At 35.0% G+C, this 22,617-nt stretch overlaps 1 protein-coding gene across 1 annotated transcript in view; it reads left to right on the top strand.

Moving 5' to 3' along the window:
* Positions 1–18,499, top strand: part of DOCK2 (dedicator of cytokinesis 2) — a 158,750-nt gene extending 140,251 nt beyond the window's left edge. The window contains exons 42-52 of the mRNA XM_010718884.4: positions 235–316; positions 2,982–3,066; positions 3,986–4,072; positions 5,365–5,541; positions 6,890–6,973; positions 10,344–10,481; positions 12,020–12,147; positions 13,631–13,811; positions 15,104–15,224; positions 16,176–16,318; positions 17,681–18,499. Of these exons, the coding sequence (XP_010717186.3) occupies positions 235–316; positions 2,982–3,066; positions 3,986–4,072; positions 5,365–5,541; positions 6,890–6,973; positions 10,344–10,481; positions 12,020–12,147; positions 13,631–13,811; positions 15,104–15,224; positions 16,176–16,318; positions 17,681–17,755 (1,301 nt within the window). The 3' untranslated portion in view covers positions 17,756–18,499. The remainder of the gene's footprint in view (positions 1–234; positions 317–2,981; positions 3,067–3,985; positions 4,073–5,364; positions 5,542–6,889; positions 6,974–10,343; positions 10,482–12,019; positions 12,148–13,630; positions 13,812–15,103; positions 15,225–16,175; positions 16,319–17,680) is intronic.
* The last annotated feature ends 4,118 nt before the right edge of the window (positions 18,500–22,617 follow it).

Below are 22,617 nucleotides of genomic sequence, written 5' to 3'. Positions count from 1 at the left end.
TAAGTTCAGCAAATAATAAAAATGCCCAGTTCAAAATTAATGTATTTTTGCTAGTTAGTACTCTAGTAGGTTTTTTTCCTTTTTTTCTTTTTTTTTTTTTTGCCAAGAAAGCTCCATAAATGAAACCCCAAACCCTGCAGATTTTTCATCAGGATATCTTTCTTCTTTCACAGCAGCATATAAACTATTTCATGCTGATTGTTAATAATATGACCTTGACGCTCACAATTTCAGACATACAGTGTTTTACAGTGCAACCAGTCTTGGAGGAGCAACCTAGATTCAAAAATAAAGCAGTACCTGATCAAATTATAAAGTAAGTGAATTTCTGTAATAATTGAGTGGAATTCAGTCCATACTCCTGAAGTTACAACAATTATTTTGTGAACTCAGCCATTTGCCAAGATTTAGAGCTTCTATTGTGTTCATTGACTGATGTATTTCTTAGGCAGTTCATGAAAGAACATCTGTTGCTAAAGGAATGGCATGTGGTTATGAGGCACGAGAGAATCCATGCTTTGGGTTCAAGTTCTGGAGTTTTCAACACAGCTTCAAATACAAGTGGTGAAGAGAGGAGAGTTAGAAGTAACTGACAGTATGAGCATTTTTGAGTTGAAGGCTCTCTCACACATAAAATCTTTGATTTACTTGCAAAGTGCACAGTGCTTTTTGGCAACTTGGTTGTAGTTGTACAATCAGAATTGTGTAAAGAAATAAGGGAATTGAATTGTCCAAAATATTTTGAGAAATGATTGCCTAACTCCTCCAAATTCTTAATTCAATGCTGAACATGTTCAACATACTTCATCCTTCTAATTGTTTTGACTAGCATTTGGCTAGTGATGGTTCCTTCCAGTAGGTCATGCCAAAACTGCATATAGTACCTACTGGAGTACTGGCTGTGAGATTTTGGCTTGAAATCTCTTCAAGCTGATGAAATTTTGCAGTCTCAGAAAAAAAGCAGAACAGAGGAGGCTTCCTAGTCAGATGATGGAAGGAACATAAGGGTTCTTATGTTTGCAAACACAATTAATAAAAGCTGTTGCTTATCACAAGCACCTCAGTGGAAAATTTCAAGATAATGTTTGTTAGCTTGTAACATAAAGACAGCAAGAAGTACATAGGCTGTGATTAAAGGCAGCTCATATTTTCTACCTTTTCTTGTCAGTACCTTGTGAAAGCGCAAGGTTCATCTCCCTAACTAAAATCAGCTGAAACATGCCTCTTAAGCTAGAAGTTTTCCAGCAAATCTGTGGCACCTGCATTTTTTTTAATCCAACAGAAGCTTTGCAATGCCTCCACACTTAGACAAATAAGAAGCAAATATAAATGTTTTCACAACACGCAGCTTCAGCCCTCCTAAAAGAGGCTGAAGATAGAGGGGCTTGTTTTTTTATCAGCTGATATGAATTAATTCCTGACTGTTCCACAGTTGGATTCAAACCAGCTTTCACCTCTGTCTGCAGCCTGATCTGCAGAATCTGTCCTCAAATTGCTGTTGGGATTTTTTTTTTCAAGCTTGCCAAACTTAAGAAGTCAAGCACAATTTAATTTTACTTCAAAAAACATTTTTAAAACATAATAAATTATTGCTTTAACTCCAGTACTTACAACACATGCCCAGATAAATAGAGTAGGCACAAACACAAGTTTTGTAGTGTAAAATAAATGATATAAAAAATAAAATAAATTATATGGTCCCAATTTCAACTGGAACTCATTTTAAAATCATGATCTCACAAAACTTGCTATGTTTGACTTGACTTCACTGTAGTGCCAGCTACATTTTGAACTTACAATAGATATATTTAGTGAAGTGCTCCACATAAAGTGCAATGTTCTGTCATATGGGAGATTTTGTAATTGCTTGTCTCAGCTGCAGAATTCTGCCAAGCTGTTAATTTAATCTGGCCTTAGAGGAAATATTTATTTTTATAAGTGCACTTAATTAGGCATTTAATTGTTTGTTACATAAGTTGATGGCAATGCATTTATTCTATCAAAAAGCTTTAAAATATCTGCCCTTTCAGATGGGATGGCATAAAGTGATCTAGCTAGGTACAGCACTATTCTCCTCTTTCATTAATTTATTGATGAAGATAATCTTGTTAATTTGAATATCTCAGCTGGTTGGGTCTCTATTGGTCTGTTTCCTTCAGGCTTCCAAAACATGGCTTTCTGAGACATGTTTTGCTCTGCAAAATTACCTTTTGTTTTATATTGCTTGAAATTGATCATACTACTGGAAACCAGAGAGAGGTTATATTGAAGCAGAACACTTAGCCTAAACTGTAGCAAGTGCTAAAGAGTGACTGGTTATATGGGAATGCACGTGCACAGTGATTGAAATGATGCATTAACTAAATAGGATAGACCATAGCATAGATTTCTTTATATTAATGTCTGCTTCTAAAGGTGTTTATATACATTTTCTTATCTGCCACAATAAATTATTAGTTATGGCCTCAGATATTTAGCTTATTGAATGACTGTGTATTGTGAGTAGAACTTTTAGATTAAATGGATTAAAATGATTTGTGATGGTACACGAATGAAAAATCACGTGTATTTCTGTCAAAGTAAATATATTCTTTTTGTTCACTCAATTGTTTTTTAAAAAGCATACTCCTTTTAGAAGAAAAGCAGAGAGTATGTCACAGTAACAGAACAGGAAAGCAAAAATCTTCTCTAAGCCATCTTCTGGAGGTTCTAACATTAATCTGGAAGTTACAGAAGTTGTAGAATTTTCGTACCTCAGAAGTGCACCCAGTCCCATGCTAAAGCAGCCTGTTTGCAAAATACTCAATCATCATTTATAGATAAAGTAGCTGTCTCAAGAATTTTCAGTCATGGAGTTTTTTTCTTCCCATTAAATTTCCTTTTAATTAAAACTAATTCAAGCTGTAATAATTCACTGTGATAACAAGATAAATAAATATGTGAACTCTGTATTTTACAAAATTCTTTTTTAAATCTTTCAGCTTTTATAAGTCCAACAATGTCCACCGTTTTCACTATTCAAGACCTGTTAGAAAAGGATCTGTTGACCCTGAAAATGAATTTGCTGTAAGTAAGCAAATGACAGAGTGATGCACTTCTGGTAGATATGACTGACAGAATTCTGATCCTTTCTTAGCCTCATACTACACATTCCTTGCAAAAATACACAAAAAAAAAATGTTATTTGCATGCTGATGATCAGTAGTGTCAATTGTTTCACGTAAGGAGCTTCTTATCTACTGTTAAATAATTCAGATGCTGATCTACCCTGACATCCCAGCTATGTGCTGTATTATCAACATCGGTGGTGTGCACTGGGCTCCTTTCCAAGCTGGAGAGTTTTTAAAATATTTATACACATTTCTATAAATTGTTTTACAAATAACTAAGTGGTTAATGTCTTCATTCTTGATAACAATAGACAGTGTCCATGCTCACTTCAGATATATGGAAATGAGTGTGGTTGGAGTACATTTTTATTGCATTCATTGTTACATTTCTCACTAGTGGCAGGTTATTTAAGCTGATATTGCTAAAATAAGGAGTGGTAGAGCAAATGCAGTAGAGGCATTTTAAAATACTGATAGCTAGTCTTCTTCAGAAGGCATGAAGGGGAAGTAAGGATGCTGGCATATTATTTTAGGGCTATTACTGCTTTTAATTGCAAAAACATATTTTGAAAGTAGAGGTCATTTAGTCCCAGTTATTTGATGTGTAATGGCAAAGTAAGGAATAGATACTAAAAGACCAAAGGATAATTTTCTTTTTCCTGTGCTTTGTGCAGGCCTAATGTTTGAAGAAGATCTAATTTGAAATCTGAAAACAATTTGTTTAAATAGCTATGATAGATTCATTTTGCAGTGTCTTTTCATGCAAAGATAAATATGCATGTTTTGAATCTTCAATCTGACGTTTCAGAAGACAGAAAAGATTAAAGTTTAAATCCTGAAGTATCATTTTCTCCCTTATATATTTTTTTTAATAGTCTATGTGGATTGAGAGAACATCATTCATTACAGCATACAAACTTCCTGGAATTTTACGATGGTTTGAAGTTGTCTCCATGTCACAGGTGTGTATTAACATGCTAAGAAACTGCATTGTTTCTGTAAATATAAATGAATAATCGTGTTCAGAATAGTTTGTGAATTTGTCACAGAAGGCAGACTTGTCACTTATTTTTATATGTACAAGCTGGTAGTGTTTATTTTTTTTTACAACTGTGATAGTTACATATTGATCAATATAACTTTCATCTGATCTATGGTTTTACGACCAAGTCCTAAAAGATTTGAAAAAATCTATAGTTCTACTGAATTATAAGTTATTCACATACACACAGTTTTATAAAACTAAAAAGACCATTTTATCTCTGTACTGAGCTTAAAAGTCATTAGCGGAGGTTAGGTATTTCCTCTGTTACAGTGATACTGTCATTTCATTTTATTGAATTAATTTGAATTGAATTAATTTGAATGAATTAATACATTCGTTTGAATATGAATACATTCATTCATAGATGAATTTATTGACTCTTCATCCAAGTTTCTCATAAAACTTTTAGAAGAGAAATCCACTTGGCTCTCATAACCTCTTGGTTTAAATTAGGCATTGAATGAATAAAGAGACAGGCATTTTATTTGCCTTTATTTATATTTTATTTATTTATATTATAATGCATCAGAACACAGAACAGCAGACAGGTACACACCCAAGGATGGTCTGCTGCTCCTTGCACTTGGTTCAGGTGGTGCATTTGGGGGATTGCCTCTTCACAGCATCTCTCCTGCACTTAGAGCAGCATTTCACAGACACAAGAGAGGATGTGCTTCTGTGTGCACAAAGACCATTTACACCTCATTCTGAAATATGATTATGGTGGTGTCAAACCAAACTCTACTGCTGAATTTCTGAGCCATTTAAGAAAGTATATAGGAATTGTTATTGTACATACATAGCTAAGATGTCTTTAATGCAAATTCTAGCCTAGAAGATGGAAATAAAGATAACTGGCTCTTTGTTCTATTTCTATGCATTGAAATACACTATCTACAACTTAAATGGCATAATCAATAGCAATGATTTGATTTAACTGTCAAAATGACATAGTACCAAATACTTGTCTTTGAATTGTATTTCCTTTGTGTAACAGATTACTGAAATACAAGTAACATTCAAGTCATAAAAACTACAAAAAATGAATTCTTACAAATGAGAGATTTTCAGCTGAAAATACTTTAATTTTCATAAGTAACATATCTAACATATCTAAATGTGCAATTCTATTTATTTATCTGGATAAAGTTAGAAATAATCTATGTCGAGATTTAATATATATCTTTCATCTTTTTTATTTCTTTTTAGACTACAATTAGTCCTTTAGAGAACGCTATTGAGACTATGTCCATGACAAATGAAAAAATTCTGATGATGATTAACCAATACCAGAGTGATGAAAACCTTCCTATCAATCCACTTTCGATGCTTCTGAACGGAATTGTTGATCCAGCTGTTATGGGTGGCTTTGCTAAATATGAGAAGGTAGGAGAGATTATTTTTAGATGTATACATCCTGGTCCTACTTGATGGTGGTACACTTTCTCTCAAGTAGCAGTGAAGACTCAGCTGGGAATACGAAGGCCACAACTTCATCAGTTAAAAGATTCTTGTATGCTGGTCACCTCTGATCAGGAGTCATTCAAAGCAGAAAGTAGCGTAGGTCCAACATAGATACTGGGAGAGTAATAAGCTCAATATTAATAGCAATTAAAAGAATAATCTATATTTTATATATGTGTGTACATTTTCTACAAAATGTAATGAAAAAGGCTTTCACACATCAAAAGGTTTGCTCTGGAATAAGCAAATCAAGTTTATGCAGCAGTAGGGCTGTAGGCTTTAGATGTGTTACATTATTATTAGTGTTTCTGAGCAATTGCAGTCTTTCTGCAGAGCAGTATTTGTTAAAAATTAGAACACAAATATATCTTTTTCTGCTATACATGGAAAATTGGACATCTTGAGGAACTAAACTGTAGCAAGTTTGTCCCTGAGGCCACTTTGTTGAGGGAAAAAAAAAAAAAAGAAAGAAAAAAAGGCAGGAATGTTTAATAATTCATATATTCATTTTTTGATTGAATTCTAAATTATTAAAGTTTACGATGAAATTGAATGTAAAACTACTCCATAGCTGTAGAGATTTATTATTTCTGCCTGCCATTTCCTGATGAAACGTATATGCCAGTAAGCTCAGCATGCTAGATGGGCTGCAAGCATGCTGAATGGATGGTATATATATTTACATGAACACACACATAAAATACTTTCAGTAAGCATGATTTACTCTGATGGACTGTGACTTATGCCATGTTAGTCATAAAGTATCACTTCTTCAAATAGTTGGCAGTTACAGACAACTATTCTTCCTTCATACTTGGAGGGTGGGGGTGTGGAAGACAAGTCGTTTTTTGTTCAGAAAAGGGTAGTATGTATGTAGTACCTAGCTCTGCTTAAGTATGACAACATTTTCTTTATAACATTACATAATGTTAGTGTAAGGTACTTCAATAAATTTCTGATTTTAATCATGTGGCTCTCCAAATTTGTGCATTTTTAAGTTTCAATGCAAGTTTACGAAACAAACAATAATTTCTTTCCCACAGTAAGTGTCTCAAGCTGAGAAGTGTTTTATGAACAATGAATATCTTAACAGAGCTCCTCAGTTCTCAAGTTATATAGCAATTAATTATAGGAGCACCTGGTTAAGAAGCATGCATATGTCTTTTAATTTAACGACAAATATTATGGTAACCTGTTAGAGTCTTTGAACCAATCACTGATCTCTTTATTTGTTGAAATGATGGACTGAATTATTTTTTGTTTGTCTCAGGCTTTCTTTACAGAAGAATATATCAGAGACCATCCAGATGATCAAGAAAAGCTAAATAGACTTAAAGATCTAATTGCTTGGCAGGTAACATCTTTCTATCAGCAGTTAACTAAGGCTTCCTCAGCTGCTTTTTTTTTTTTTTCTTTCTATGACTTTCTAGCAGGACAGTGTAGCATCATTTAGAGGACTTTGTTAATTTTACTGTTTTTGTACCAATGCCAAACTTTTACTTGATTTTTTTTTTTCTTCACTCTTCACTCCCCACTGTGAGGAGGGAATAGAAGAATTAGATTCTGGTTAGAAATTCTATACCTTTTGTTTCAGAATATGTTTAGTTCTAAAAGCATTACCTATTTATTATCTTATTTAAATACAAATGATTTCTGCTAAAAAGAGAAAAGGATTTAAACCCTTTCAGTTTAAAGCCCAGTAGGAAGCATGAATTCTGTTACAAATCCCCTGAGATCACTGATAAAACAGCATGACAGTAATTCTTTAACATGTGATGTAGCATAAATTGCTGCAATGCTCTTGGGGATCTAAACTGCCCAGTCCTTCAGATTTGTTTGTTTTTTTTTAATCTGAAAAATAGAAGAAATGGCTTAATTCCAAAAATTACATCTTATTTCCTCAGGATAATGCTACCAGAATCAGGGGAATTACCTATACCAGCTTCCTATGGCCTGGGGAAAGCAGTGGGCCAGAAAAGAATTTAAGTACTTTGTGGAAAATACCATTTGGAATGGTTTATCAAAATGTATATATAATAGGCTATGTTCGTGGTTAAAAGGTTCAAGACTTCAAACTCAGGTTGTATATTTAAGGACTGCATGAAGTGATTGGAAAACAAGCATTTGCAAGCATGAATTGTCTTGAGCTCTTTCCTAGAGGCAGCTTTGTTTTGTTGTTTTTGGGGGGTTTTCTTTATTGTTGTTTGTTTATGGATTGGTTGGTTTGTTTTACATGAGAAATCTTAAGAAATCTTAATGAAATGCTAGTTGCTCATAGCACTTATTTTCATACTCAGTGACCATTCAAGATTGTTGCTACGTGTTTGTTTTATGGCAAACAGCATGGAATACTGCTAGCGAATATTTTGAAATCTTATCTCCAGGGGAAAGCAAAATATTCTGCCTATACTAGAAGCACTGAGGTTGTTTCTTGTTTTGTTTTTAAGCCAACTAACCTGCAGAGCTCTTTTGTCCTTGCAGATAAGAATGTACTTACACGAGGTAGTAGCAAGAAAAAAAACTCTATTTCTGCTAGAATTAAGGGAAAAAACTCTTCTCATGAGCATTTCCTATGATAATGGAGAAGAGAAAACATGACCTCATAAATTCTCAGTTCTATTTGCATTATCTCATCCAAACAGAAGTTATTGACAGCAATACATGGCATAATGAATGACTATGAGGGGAGACTTTAACTTTTGCACAACATATTTTGTTAAGAAAACTCTGAGGTCTTCTGAAACCTAGATGATTTAAATGAGAAAGAGCTGTTTGCTGTGTAAATTAATATACATAGCAATTGCTGTATCAAACTAAAATATAGTGATCTCCTTGCAAGAGACATGTAATGAAATAATGTGAGCAGATCTGGAATGTTACTATCAGAAGTGTATGGCCTAACATATTTCATTTCTATGTTCCATATCTCTTTCTTTGTAGTATCTGACTCATTTAAAAAAAAAATAAATCCTTCTTGCTGGCTTAATCTGATGCCATCCTTTTAAAAACTTGGACTAGTAACAGCAAGAAACCTTTTGTTCCTCTTGCAGCCTTGAAAAACTATTTGAAAAATTTATTAATTGAAAGGAATCTCTTACTATTCTCTTAAAGTTTTTGATGCTTCTTCCCATCTCATTTTAATTCCTCACCGTTTGGTGATTTCTTTGAGTCACCAACCTTAACAGCTTTCTCCTGTATCACTGGCCAACACTGGCTCATTTTCTGAACATCAGAAGTACTCAGTGGATGCAGTGCTATGAATTGATGGTTGTAGCATGAGGAAGTAAAATAGTAATCTGGACCTGGCTTGGTAAATCTCTTAGGGAGTATAGATAGATCTTTTGTCTTCAATAGATAAGTTTTTAATACCATGTTTCTAAAAGGTGCATTGAATTGAACTACAATAAAAAACAAGGAGGTTAATGAAGAGTGATGTATACAATATTAATTGCACTTATATGGTCAATACTCAAAAAGGAATCTAAGTGGATTTGAAAAAAAAAGCACAGAACAAAACACACAAGAAAAAATTTTACTGGGAAGTAGCTAAAGCTCTGTAGTAAAGTAGTTAGGAAGTGTTACCTGCAGAAGGGTAGACAAGTCTGTTGCACAAATCTCATGAATCACCATTTTCAAGGACTGAAGAGTAATGAAAAGTCATTCTATTTTAAAGAGAAACACCACAATTTTGTCTTCATGAGTACACTTATTAAACAGCCTGTAAAAGTATGTCATCCACCATCTTCAAAGATACTTTTTATTTGTTTTTAACTGGATGTTATTAATATAGCAGAGATATCAGTAGCAATATAAAAGCAATGAAAGGAATTTTAGGGAAGAGAAAACAGAAAAGTACTGTAACTATCATACTTGCTTCACTATACATTTACTTCATTTTTTTATTTGACAAGCAAGCTGTTCCATCTGGCAAAGGGCGAGGATTTTTAAGAAATTTCAAGTAGAAGGAGTTGTTTCATTAGCTGATACAGAAATACTTTTTCCTAAAACATTCCTGAAATATGAGTTTGAGAAAAGGGAAGCACAGGGGTAACACAATGTAGTCAGTTTGGTTAGTGAAAACTGCTTCTGGTTTGAGTCGTTCTTTCTGTACTGAAGAACTTACTGATTTATTTTTGAGATGTGCATAATGCAAAGGAAATCTGCAGAATAAATTCCAGGAGAAAGGAAGAGGTCACCTTTCAGTAATGAGGCATTAGCATGCTAAATTGCTGCAAAAATTGTCAAAATGATCACACACTTAAGCCTCCAGTAACTGATTTCAGTGAGCCACTTATTCCTCTATTTGAAAGAGTTTGAAATGACTTGCTGAGAGACCATGTGGATAATTTTCATCCCTGCCATATTTCTTATAAACCACGGCAGGCATCTTCAAGAGCAGGTATCTAAAGATTTTCTTACTTATTTTAAACTCACATGTTTCATTTCATAAGACTTTAACATTAAATGCAAAGTACAGAAAAAAAAATTCACTATGACTGAACAAGTCCACTTTCTAGAGCCCTTTCCAGCTGGTACTGATTTGCCTCTTTGCTGCTCCTGTACAGCAACATCACTCCTGGTCACCTCAGCGTCAGCTAATAAATCTATCCATCAATCACAGTAACAGCTTTGTAGTTCATTTAGCAGATAATCGAAATAGAGTTAGAGGACCTGTCAGACTCAGTTGATATTCTCACTTTTTTCTTCCTTTTGCCCTCTTCAAGATACCCTTCCTGGGGGCTGGAATTAAAATTCATGAAAGAAGAGTTTCCGAAAACCTTCGTCCTTTCCATGACAGAATGGAGGAATGTTTCAAGCATTTAAAAGCGAAAGTGGAAAAACAATACGGAGCCAGAGAATTGGTATTGGTGTCCTTTTTAACTCCTTTCTTCCACTTTCTTTACTTAGTACATATCATGTTCTTCTCTTCTAAACAAAAGCATGTACTAAATTTTTGTTTCTCATGAGTTATCTTGTGATCTGAAGGTAATAAGACCTGAGTTTTTTTAGCCAGATAGTTGATGAATCATCTGACCTATTAAGCATTCCTCATTTTGAAAGATTTGGAGTATGTTATTATTTATATTAAAATGACAATTCTTTTCTGCTTCCTTATAGTATTTCTACTTCCTTACAAGGAAGTAAAAGCAAATTCTTGTGCTTCTCAGATTTTTAGTTTTTCACAGTATCTTAGAGCTTTGATCTGAAATTCGTTTTCCTGTGCTAACTACTTCAGCTGTATTGTGAAGTAGAATCTATAATGTAAGTAACACTAAAAAAAATTAGTTGATACTAAAAAGAAATACGGGAGAATAGTGGCATTACTGCCATTTTGCCATGTCTACTTCTCTTTGATAGCTGGCAAGTTTTTTTTTTATTAAAAGAGAAGGAAAAGTAATGCACGAAAGCTCTGCAGAAAAAAAAAAAACCTTGAAAATAGTTCTTGGCACTGAATATGTTTCCAAATCTTGTGAAGATCAGTCTTGATACAAACAATGTGGAAAGCCAAATACTTTCTGAATAATGAGGAGAAAAAAAAAAAAAAAGCCTGTGTTTTAGTCTGAAATGTTTTTAAAATGTAGTAGATATGTTTAAATTGTGATCAACTGTAGTAGCCTGGAAAAGTAACTTATGGTATTTGTGCACTGGGAAATGCTCAAAAATCTGGCTTATTTCATGATGCAGTGATGAGCCAAAGGCTGCCATGCTCATCTCAGAAATATATGACCAAGAAATGAACAGAGCACACTATAATTCTGCATCCCAGAGGTCAGTCCTGAAGAAAGAAAACAATTCTAGAAGTGCTGTTCTTGTCCCTGCTTTGTTAGCAATGAGGAACAAGAAAGCATTTGGAAATATATCAGATTTTTTTCAGTTAATTTGGTATCAGGCTGCAAAGTATAAATAATTGTCAACATCAAGCTGATTAATATTTTCATGCTTTGCAGAGAGATGTGGTGTAACATATGATTTTGTACAAGATGGATACATGAGAACATGGAGAATCCTCCTGTTCTTCCTGTCTGGCTATTTGGGAAATAACAATTTTGTCTTCGTCAGCAAACATATAATGAAAAAGGCTATATTAATGTGCAGTGATGGCAGAAGCTGTTGTATTGAAGACAGAGCATGATTAAAGTCTTCTAGGAAGGACAAACTAAAGCTATAAATTGCATTTTGTTTAGCTACTCACTGTAACTTAGATCTTGAGAGGTCTTAGGTTAAGACCCTAGGAGTGTATCCAGGAAGAGGAAACAATCACAGTAATTAATGGTAGCAAATAACTTCACTTATACCAACTGTTAAAACATCTGTGCTGTCTTTAAACCTAGAGAAAAGGGATGAAATAAGGTTGACCCAAACGTGCTTGATAGAAAATATTCCTCTATTCATCTTATAGCCAGATTTTGATGACAAGAGAGTGGGACGGCCAAGATCAATGCTGAGATCCTATCGCCAGCTGTCGGTTATTTCAATGACTTCCATGAATTCAGACTGCACCACTCCAAACAAAATTGCTCCAGAAAGGTTGGTCATTCTTTGAGTCCTGTTTTTAAGCCAGTTTTATGGGATGAAACTAAAAGATTTACTAGAAGAATAAAGAGGCATTCAAGGTTAAAGCCCACTAGCAGTCTCTTCAGGCTATGCAGAAATTATTTAAACTTTCGTTATCATTTCCTCCAAACAACACTCGAGTCTCACTCAGGAAGACATTTCTTCAGAACAACCTGAATGACAAAATAATTAATTGAAAAACATAAAGAAATGGGGAGAAGGACGGGTGTCCTCCTATACTTTTTTAACTGCAACTCTGGAAAAAAAAGTTGTGGAATTCCAAAGAACAGTTGTAGATATCTTTGTTTAGTTTTTCATCCACAAGTTGTTTTGAGTGCTTAAAAAATGATCCTTTGGGCACAGAGTTTCTTCACAAGCAAAGCATATATAAAATGGTGCAGTGTTTGTGATTGTTTTTTAACATCTGATCTCTTTTTTTTGAGAATTTGGCTTATGAAAAGTAGAAGGTCTAAAGGTGTATGACAGTAACTTGGAAGTCAATTTGCCTAAGATCTGCCTATCTTCTTGCATGTTTGACTGACAGTTCAGTGTTAAACCCTTTTTAATTTAATTAAATTTTAAATGATCCCAGGTTTGAGTTTTCTAACAAAGTTGCATAGTATCACTTTATGAGGTTTTTTTCCTAACATTCATATCTAAGTGTGTAGCACACAACCATGATTTGTGTCGTATCTACCAACTCATGTCTCTAACAAAGCTGGGCACCTCATATGTAACCAGGAAACTGTATCTAAGCAGCTGAGTCATGCACCTGTTGTGCTTTCTCATGATATGGTCTCTCAGATGGCTCAGCAAAGTAACGTATTTTGCTTTACCTGTTTGTAAGCTGTAAAATAATATCAGCCCCCATGTTCAATTTCATCAGCAGAGAGGGAATAAAGCTAGCATTCATTTCATATTTTTTTTTAATTAAACTAAAAATAGCCCAATATTTAAATCATAAAGATTTTAAGAGTGTTGGAGGAAGATTTTATCACTACATGCACTGTTGTCGCATATGCTGAAATAAAAAGGAGGATGCATTTAAAACATGATTAGAGACAGTATTACTCCTGTTCCACTGTGTTCAATAACAGGTCTTGCTTCCAGCACCACCATCACCCCACATAAATCCTCTTTATGAGATCTCACCCCATCTTCTCTAGGAGTACTTGAGCTAATGCACACATGTTCAAAAAGAGATCTGTGCTTCTTACTACTGTTTTACAATCTTTACAACATTTGAAGACATTGTAATACCTCCTGAAAGGCAGGCATCTTTATTAGTATCTACAGTTGCTAGCTGAAACACATCACGTACTTTCTGCCAGTGGTTAGAAAGTCAAGGGAAAGGATGACCTGCATTTATATTTCACGGGGAAATTATGTCAGAATACAAGTGGCTTTGAAAATATCATTCAGCAACTTCTCTGTTTTTTCTTCTTTGCTCGTGCAGCTTTGATCTGGAAGTAGCGCTACCGAAACCAGTGAAGTCAGAATTGGAGAAGAATGCTCCACAAATTAATCCTAACCCTGAAGTTAAGATGAGAAGGTCCAAAAAAAGAACAAAAAGAAGCAGTGTGGTGTTTGTTGATGAGAAGACAGCACCTGATATTTCCATCTCTGATATGAAATGTGTATGTTACTGATTCAGTCATATTTTATAATCCATAAAAAGAGGAAATCAATCCTTTTCTTATCCAAAAAATATATATATCACATAGAACTCTAGCTGTCATAAAAGGAAATACACAGGATAGAGAGGCAATCTGACCTGCTGTGAATGAGGTTTGTAAGATACTAAGAAACAAATCAGTGGAAAAATCAGATATATTCTCTATATGTTTATGATGACAGATAGCATAGCTTTATAGCTGCAGAATTCCAAAGTCTGTTTAACTTAAAATGGAGTACTATATTGTGAGGGTTAAACATGCTTTCCTGTTGAGAGGAAATTCACTGTGCTGACACTTCATGGCAGCTCCTTGTAGTCAGGGCTATTTCAAAAGTGATGAGTCCTGTAGTTCTTGTACTTTGTTATGGAACATGCAGCTGTTAGAAAACTGCAAGACTGCAAACAGTGTTCCTCAAATGGTATCAGACTGAAGTTTGGAAGCACTGGTATCTCTCACTTCACAGATCATCTGAGTGCCTTTATCACACTAATAGATCATTGAATGTCTTATATAATGCACACAGTGTTTGAGGTTTTTTTTTAATACTTTAGTCCTCAGGAGACTTCATATAGTGTAAAAAGAATTTAAAAAATCTCAAAGATGTCCTCTTGATAGACAAGCCCTATCTAAATTAAAATATCAGGCACTGCATGACTGCTGAATGAAAAAGAGTGCAAGTCATTTGATAAAAAATTTTGGAGGAATCATCAAAGGGAAAGTGAGTTGAATAGAAAGCTAAGATTCTTTTGGGAGATGAGTATCTTAGTTCAGAGCTCTTCTAACTATTCTAATCAAGTCTTAGAGAGATGGTTTTTTATCTTTACATATTAACTTGAAACTAGCAAGCAGTTAAATTCACGTCTGAAAAAGTTTTCTCTCTTTTTATTGACCTATGAGTTCAAAGATCCCTAAAAGAATAAGGGGGAAAGGTACATTGCAGGAAGTTACACTGACCCATTCTTTCTTAAGGATAGAAAAGGAAGGAAGGTAAAAACTCGATTCACTGCAGAATGGTTGACTTTTGGCTGATTGGCTATCAAGTTCAACATTTGATTTCACAGTTGAGAAAATTTTGAATGAAGCAGGACAAGCTTCTAGTCCTATCATTAGTTAAGTAGAAGAGGTGATACCCACCTTGCCAGAACCTCCTTTCAGACATATCTCATATCCTTATCACAAAACATTATTTTGCTTGGATCTTTGTTCCTTATATCCCACTTCATTATTAATAGCATTACACTATTTTAAAACAGCTGTCAAGGAAATACGAATTCATGAGCGACACCAACCTCTCAGAACATGCAGTGGCACCTCAGAAAACATCTGTTCTCAAGCAGATGAGCTCTGTCAGTCGTTCTATGCCAACAATTCCAGGTAAGCTCCTTGTGGTAAGACTGTGAGCATTCTGCACTTCTTGGCAACTTAAGAAAATGATGAAGGGATTGCCCTGAGCAGAAGCAGGCAGCTATCTGTGCGTGGCCCTGAGCTTCTGAGACAAAGATTACATCTTAAGTGTGCATTGTGCATGTGAGGCTGGACTATTGCTTGATAACACCACTACCTAGTACTAACATACAAGTTCTAAAAATCTTTCTGGAGCTCAGGATCTTGCTTCCTTGTATGGTATGAGCATTCCCTTGTGTTCAAAAAGGCAATGTTTATTCATCTTCTCTGATCTATAGGGCATCACTTGCAGAAGCAAGGGCTTCTCTAGTCTTCAGTCAGCACAGTATCAGAGGGTTTCATGCAGGAAGAAATGCTCTGTAGCTTGCTTTGGCAGGTGAATTTCCCCAGAGATTGCCCAATAGTAACGTTGTCAACTTCTGCTATTCATTTTAGAGAATAATCTTATAAGCCTTCCTCTGAGAAAGAGGAAGGGGAAATGAAGTAACACAACTGCCCACAGGAAAACTTATGACTGTGTAATAGAGAAGGGAAAAGTATAACTTAAACTTATTTCTAGGCCAGAGTATACAGACAAAATTTCAGTGTCCTTTGCCCCATGCTTCTTCCATACCATATCTGGCTTCTTAGCTTGCACTTCATCTAACCCTCTCATTGTCCCTATCTTTTCTATATGGCTACAACAGGCATTTATTACAATACAACAGTAGTTTCCTATCCAGACTCAATCTATGAATCAAATGTATTGATTTTTTTTTCACTGTTCATTTAGAATGCAATGAAGCTCAGTATTCTGAGGAGTAAGTTTAGATTACAAAAGTCTTTTTTCTCTCTAATAATTGCATTAGATATTTCAAATTCTGCTTTATGTCTCTCTGACTCTCCTTTTTTGTTTTGTTTTGTACAACGGTCTGTTCTCAGGATTAACTCTGTCTGTCAGCTCTGTGGCACCTGATGAAACAATTGCATCACACAGGCTGAGTCAGCCAGTGTTTCCTTCCACTTCAGATGGTGATAAGAAAACCGTCAAGAAAAAGAAGGTGAATCAGTTGTTTAAAACAATGGTAAGTTCTGTGTGTTTATGGTAAAAAGAGCTGCCTCTTTAAAAATTCTAAGCTACGAAAATGAAGTCATTTTAAAACATCATGAGACTTTAAGTTAAACCGTTATCTTTTTTGCTTCTCTCATCAGAGAGAGAAGTGGAAACTCTATGGGTAAGCAAAAATTTGCCTCTGACTGCTTTTTGAAGTTAGGATGTACTTGATACGTTTAACATAAAGGCGCAGATGTGCACTTCTGCACCTGTACCACAAGAGGTCACATTTGACCTGCTGATTTTCTCTGACTTATATATATAACACTAGCAAAACCAGTAATTTCTTGTTCAGTTGAGTTACATTGTGCAGTTTCACTAGCATCAGAGTAAGGTAATCATTGCATATATGGCAAATGTGAGGAGTGTGAGTTAGTTTCTGCTGTATGAGATAATTGTTATAAAGAAGAAATAGGCTTACGCTGGAGTAAATGTGTCTGGAAAGAGTTTCCCTTCCTTCTAAGTAGTAAACTTTTCTCTGACTTGTGTGGAAATTTCAGAAGATTAAACACCACTGAATTTAATGCAGTGTGTGAGAGAAACAAGAAAAAGTATGCAGTGCAGATATCAAGATTCAAAGGTTTTTGAGTTATCCCATTATTTTTAGGTAGGAGAGGATGACACACAGATGCTTGTGGCTATTGACATACATAGTGCTTAAGCATTCTGTGACATCTGTAATGTTTTACATGTTACCTCCCTACTGATATTTCAAATAAGATTGATTTCTGTATTTTGTTGATTTTTTTCTTTTTTTTTTCTTTTTCTTTTTTCTGGTGAACAGGTTTCATGTCCATCCATTAATTCATGCAGTTTATATATAGATATATATGAAAGTAGATGCTTCCAGAACAATATTTAGTATATTCAGCAGTTAGATGTTTCCATACTCATTTATTTCTGGTATGGACAAAAATACTCCTAATTTGAAGCTTGTAGAGTGTAAATAATGTTCAATTTATCAGGTAATGTTCTTTTAAGGCTGAGGAGTAACAACTCTTCAACATGACCTCATCCATACACGTTCAAATGTAAACTGCATATGAAATTAGAACAAAATGTCCCTTTTTTTCAAATCTAAAAAAGCACTTGATAAGAATGCTTTTAAAATTTACTAATATACTGCTTGCACAGTATCACTGAAATACTGTGAACAGGTTTAAATATAGATTTATGGTTCTGCAGGATAGAGAAATGAGTTTAAACTATGAAAATTTGGTCAATGATTTTTTTCTCTAACCACAGAGTATGGGCACAAGCTAGTAATTGGTATTACTGAACCCAATATAATCATCATTTTAACACCTGTTACTCTGTTCCTCTCTTTTTGCAGCGAATTTCCAGAGTTCTAGAAGATGGAAAGCAGCCTGTGGAGCAGCATTTCAAATCTTCATCTACAGACCTATAATGCATTCTGTTAAATAACCACTTTTCAAACAAAAATAATTATATATACATATGTGTATATATCCTATTTTGGACCACTGTCTACTGTAAAGAGGGGCACCAACAATATAGGTGACTACTAGAGAGTATGAACAAAGTTATTCATGGGCTCTGATAACAGTTACACCATACAGGTACAGGAATAATATCTAAAGCAAATATTACAGGATGGGTTTACTGGGATACAGAACAGGAGTTTATTGAGCCTCTGGTTATACAAATCAAAGAGCCTTGTGTTTTCCCTGTGCTAAAAAACTCATTCATGGTAAGAAAGATGCTAAAAGGTCATCTGCAGTGCTTACCATATATATCATTTAAGTCCTGTTCTTTTCAAAGAGCATGTGAGTTCTGCTATCTTGTAGCTTGTATAGACACATTCTGGTTACCTTTAAACTACTGCTGGCAGTGTGGTCAAGGCAACAGATGGCTCAGTTCAAAACAGTCACTAAGATTATACTCTGTGGCTGTTGGATTTACAGTCCTCAAGTTCTTCTGCTGCTCCTACCACACTGACCTGTGTCCTCGTATCTTTCTCAAAGTTGAGTCTTTGTGCCACTGTATGATCAGGTTATTTTCAGAATGGCAGCTATTATATTAAAGCTGTGCAAAAGTTTACTCAGATGTGTACAAGTGGATGTGACAACCAGTGGTGTGATAAACAAAAGTTGCATTTTCTGCTGTTTATCAATAAAATATTAAAACCTTACTTGCCTTGAACCTTTCTCACTGGAATATTTATATTTGTTACATATGTCAATAGCTTCTTACTGACAGCAAGTGGAACTATCCAAGCCCAAGGCTTCTGCATCCCAAATAGGTTTTCTGTGGTTACAGTTGATGAGGTAGAGTTGGAAGTTAATGCCTAATCAGCATGAAGTTATACAGCAACACAGGTCAGCATTTCACTTTTCTTTTTTAATAACCTGACAGTTCTTTCTAAAGGTAAGTAGTTTGTCCAAAATTAAAAATTTCTCAAGGAGAATAATTGATTTCCTTCACATGCACTTGGATACTTCAGGCATCTGTCAAAAATAGAAACATTTATAGTGTTGTGGATAGGAGGCTGGTCTTACTGCCATTTATGTGGATATGGGAAGAAAAAGAGATAAAAATTATTCCTTGCTAAGTGGTGGAATCAGTGTAAAGGCAACTTGAGTTTGTTCTGTGCCTGTAAACAATTTTATGTTCTACATGAATAATTTAATTAATTTGGACTCTCTGCAGATTGTCAATGTGAAGCTGTTTTCTTCAGAAATAATTAGCAATTGTTTTCTGTGAAAAGTTTGAAATATTTGCCATAGGAGCTAATGCTGCACTAAAATGCAGGATTCATTAATACTAGATTTCTAAGTGATGAAAATGATCAAAGGCAGAAAACCAAAATGGGTCTAGCTTTAACACTAACTACAGGGTTTGTTGGCATGGAAATCGGATGTATTGTTTTGGCTTCATTTTCTTTTCACAGCTACTTGATGGATAATGCTTCTGAGGAAGCATACAGGAAAAATATCAAGCTCAGTTTAATAGAGTTGTTATCTCTCAGTGGGATTAAGTGAAAGGCTGAGGGGTGCATCTTTTGCATCTTGCTAACCCGAGGGAAGAAGGAAGAGGATGCCCAGGTTGTCCTTCACTATTATTTGTAGATACATTAAAGAAATACTGATATCACAAAATCAAATTATTTTAAAGAAAAAGTTTAGTTATACTTCTAAGGAATGAGGAAAGGATGAGTCAGTATCCATTTATTCTTTACAAAGACACTAAATGTTATCTTCTGCCTATTATATCCTGTAGCTATGCTTGTATGTGAGAATGGAATAACAGATTATTAGCTCAAGCTGTTATATGAACAGTAAATACAGTGATTCAAAATAGAAATGGGTGAAGAGTAGAAAGAAATGAAGAGCACAAAGACAAATACCAGCAAAGCACAAGCATGATGTCAAAATCAATTCTGATGCTGACTGTTTAAGTAGTGGTTTAAGGTTCATGGCTGTGTTTTGATTCAGTTTGTGTAATTTGTGATCAAGGTTTTAGATTCACTCTTAATTGATGAAGTGTTAGTGAATTTACATTAATTGTCCAATATCACAGATTCAAAACTCTATGCTAGTCTGATTCTGGATGCCTTCCAAGCTTGAAATAATGTAAATCAACTCTGAGCAGAAAAGAAAAAATAACTAAGAAAAAATAACTGTCAAGAAAGAATGGAGTATACATGGAACTGGGATTAAAAGATGTTGTTTTGACATGTAGGAGCTCATAAGTTTCCAGAAACTGTATATACTGACATTTAGTCCAAATAAACAACAAGTGATGGTATGGGATAATAAGGTGCAAGTGCAGCAACCTGGCAACAAAAAAAACATAAATCAGCACTAACTATTGTCATTTCTGTCACAATCTGAGCAGGCTTTTATCTTGCATATGCAGAGGAAGGTGTACTCAGATGGTACTGAACCCAACTTGATGGTTTGTTTAGAAATGAAGCTCAAAAGGTAGAACCCAACTCCAGTACAGGATCAGGCCTTGGCTGCTGTCCCAAGGAATTAATGAAGCATGTGTAACATCACCTGTAACCTGTATGGCTCCACCACCTCTCAACATGCAAGGTCAGAAAAGCATTTCTTTAGACAACAAGGTTTGCATGTACTTCTCGTAGCAGAGTGCATTTCATTTCCCTCAGACACTTCAGATAGTCTGGACAGTAACAGCCTGGCTTTCAGGATTGTTTGGCACTAAGGTAACCATTGGGTAATGTGAGTCTGTAATAACTTGTTTAGCATGGGATAGAAAAGACTGCATGTACAGCTAAGGTTTTGTGTGTAGGCCAGCAGAAAGCTGTTATGCTGCAAACCATGTAAGATGCATTTAAGCTGCATGCCACTTATGTTTAGGTACTAGATGTCTGAATTTTAGACACAGACACCTAAGCTTTATCTGTTACGGAATGCAATGCTATTTTCATAGTGGTCTGGCTCCAGAAGAGCTGCTTTCAATGGAAAATGAGGTCTGGTCTAACAAGGGAAATGTTTGCATTCTGCTATATCAAGATAATCCAGAATATTCTTTAAATGATTTGGCACTAGCTTAGGTGTTCAATCTGCCCTTCTTTGCTCTATGTAATGATTCTGTCCACGTTCTCATTATTAATTATGGCTGAATTATTCATGTTCTTTGGGAATTTAATGCTCTTGAAATGTCAATAACAATTAGCTGGGGTAATGTGGCAGAAGGTGTTCGGAATGTAGGGCAGCAAGGGCCACATTTCTGAACAGTGAGAATTTGTTTTATTAAAGATTTTACAGACCCCAAGAACACACTCTTTTCTTGAACTAAGAGTTAATGTGTGAATTGCCATAATGTGCCATATCACTTGTTCACTACTGAGTCCACAGATACATTAGGTATCATTGGACTTCTCGTTTCATTTTCCTTGTTGATCTTGTTTGGTCTGGCTTTTGGCTCTAACTCTAATTGTCAGACTGGTATAATCAATTCCTTGACATTTCTCCTAATACTTGTTAACTCAGGATTCTCAGTGTCTGTCTTGGGATGCCACAGTCCTGCAAGGTAAGGAAATAGGATTGGATTTTTTCATAATTTCAAAAGTCCATAATTTTAAATGAATATATATTTTTTCCTTTTCTTGCCAGTTCACAGTTGATAAAAGGACACAGCAATCATCAACAAGTTAAGTTAGAACAATATGTTAAACTAAAAACATTAAAAGACTGTAAGTAGGTTTGCCTAGATGTATTTACTAATTAATGTCATGAACTCTATATCCTTAGTAATACACAGTCTGGAATACGTCTTACTTCATGTTTAAATTGGTGCCTGATGACTGCTTGATCATCCTGGCCTGTGAAGAACAGAGCTCAGTAAAATCAACACATTGGAATATTCTGCATTCCATGAGATTTGAAATGCAGAGACTATCTATGACCACAGTCTCTGAGACACAGAAGCTGTAAGGGAATAATACTGGTAAGTTTCTCCCAATCTGTAAGCAAGTAAGCTGAATGGTAAAGGGGAATTTTTAGCACTAACTGATATATTGTCCTCAGTGTTTTAAGACAGCAGCCATTTTACTACAAAAATTTGTTCTGTATGTGCTGACATCAATACAAATGATATAGCCCTAGGCCATTCTCTGTAAAGATGTCCCAGATCAATTATACAGACTGTAAGAAAGTAAAAGGAATTACTTATCCAAACGCATTTCTTCTCATGTAGAAATCAACAGAATTCAGCTAATTTAAAACCCATCTGTCGTTTGAGTTATCTCTTTTTTAAAATTCCTTACGACCAGAGAGGACAAATAATGTAAGGATCCTTTATCTTGTTAAGGTTTGGAGGTTCATATCTCTATCTTCCCAAGGATGCAGAAGAATCCATGAAAAATACTTGCCAGCCATCTCCTGTCCTTAACTCCTGGAAGTAGCCACTGATATTAGAATATTTACTTGTGCTTCCTGAACTGATTCCAACTTGCTCTTGAGCATTCAAGGTCCTGATAGAACACTGGGCAACATGCCTGGGGCTGCCCAAGAGATATAAGGACTTCAGCACTGACAGCATTTACTGCTATAGGGTGATGAGAGTAGTTCTGTTTTACTGACTCAATCTGCAAATTTCTGTTCTGATTTGCCATCATAATGCAGTGTGTGCTAAAAATTAACACTGTAAAGGAATAACTAACTGTTCTGCAAACAAATCTGCAGTGATTGTGAATTTCATAACCTTAAAATGTTAAATAAATGTGATCATAATTTCATCTGATTGGGTTTTGGATAGAATTATCTCCTTTCTATGCACTTT

This window comes from Meleagris gallopavo, chromosome 15 (genome assembly GCF_905368555.1).
Source record: "Meleagris gallopavo chromosome 15, MGAL_WU_HG_1.1, whole genome shotgun sequence".
NCBI classification, from domain to species: domain Eukaryota; kingdom Metazoa; phylum Chordata; class Aves; order Galliformes; family Phasianidae; genus Meleagris; species Meleagris gallopavo.
This window is presented reverse-complemented; position numbering and strand designations above follow the sequence as displayed.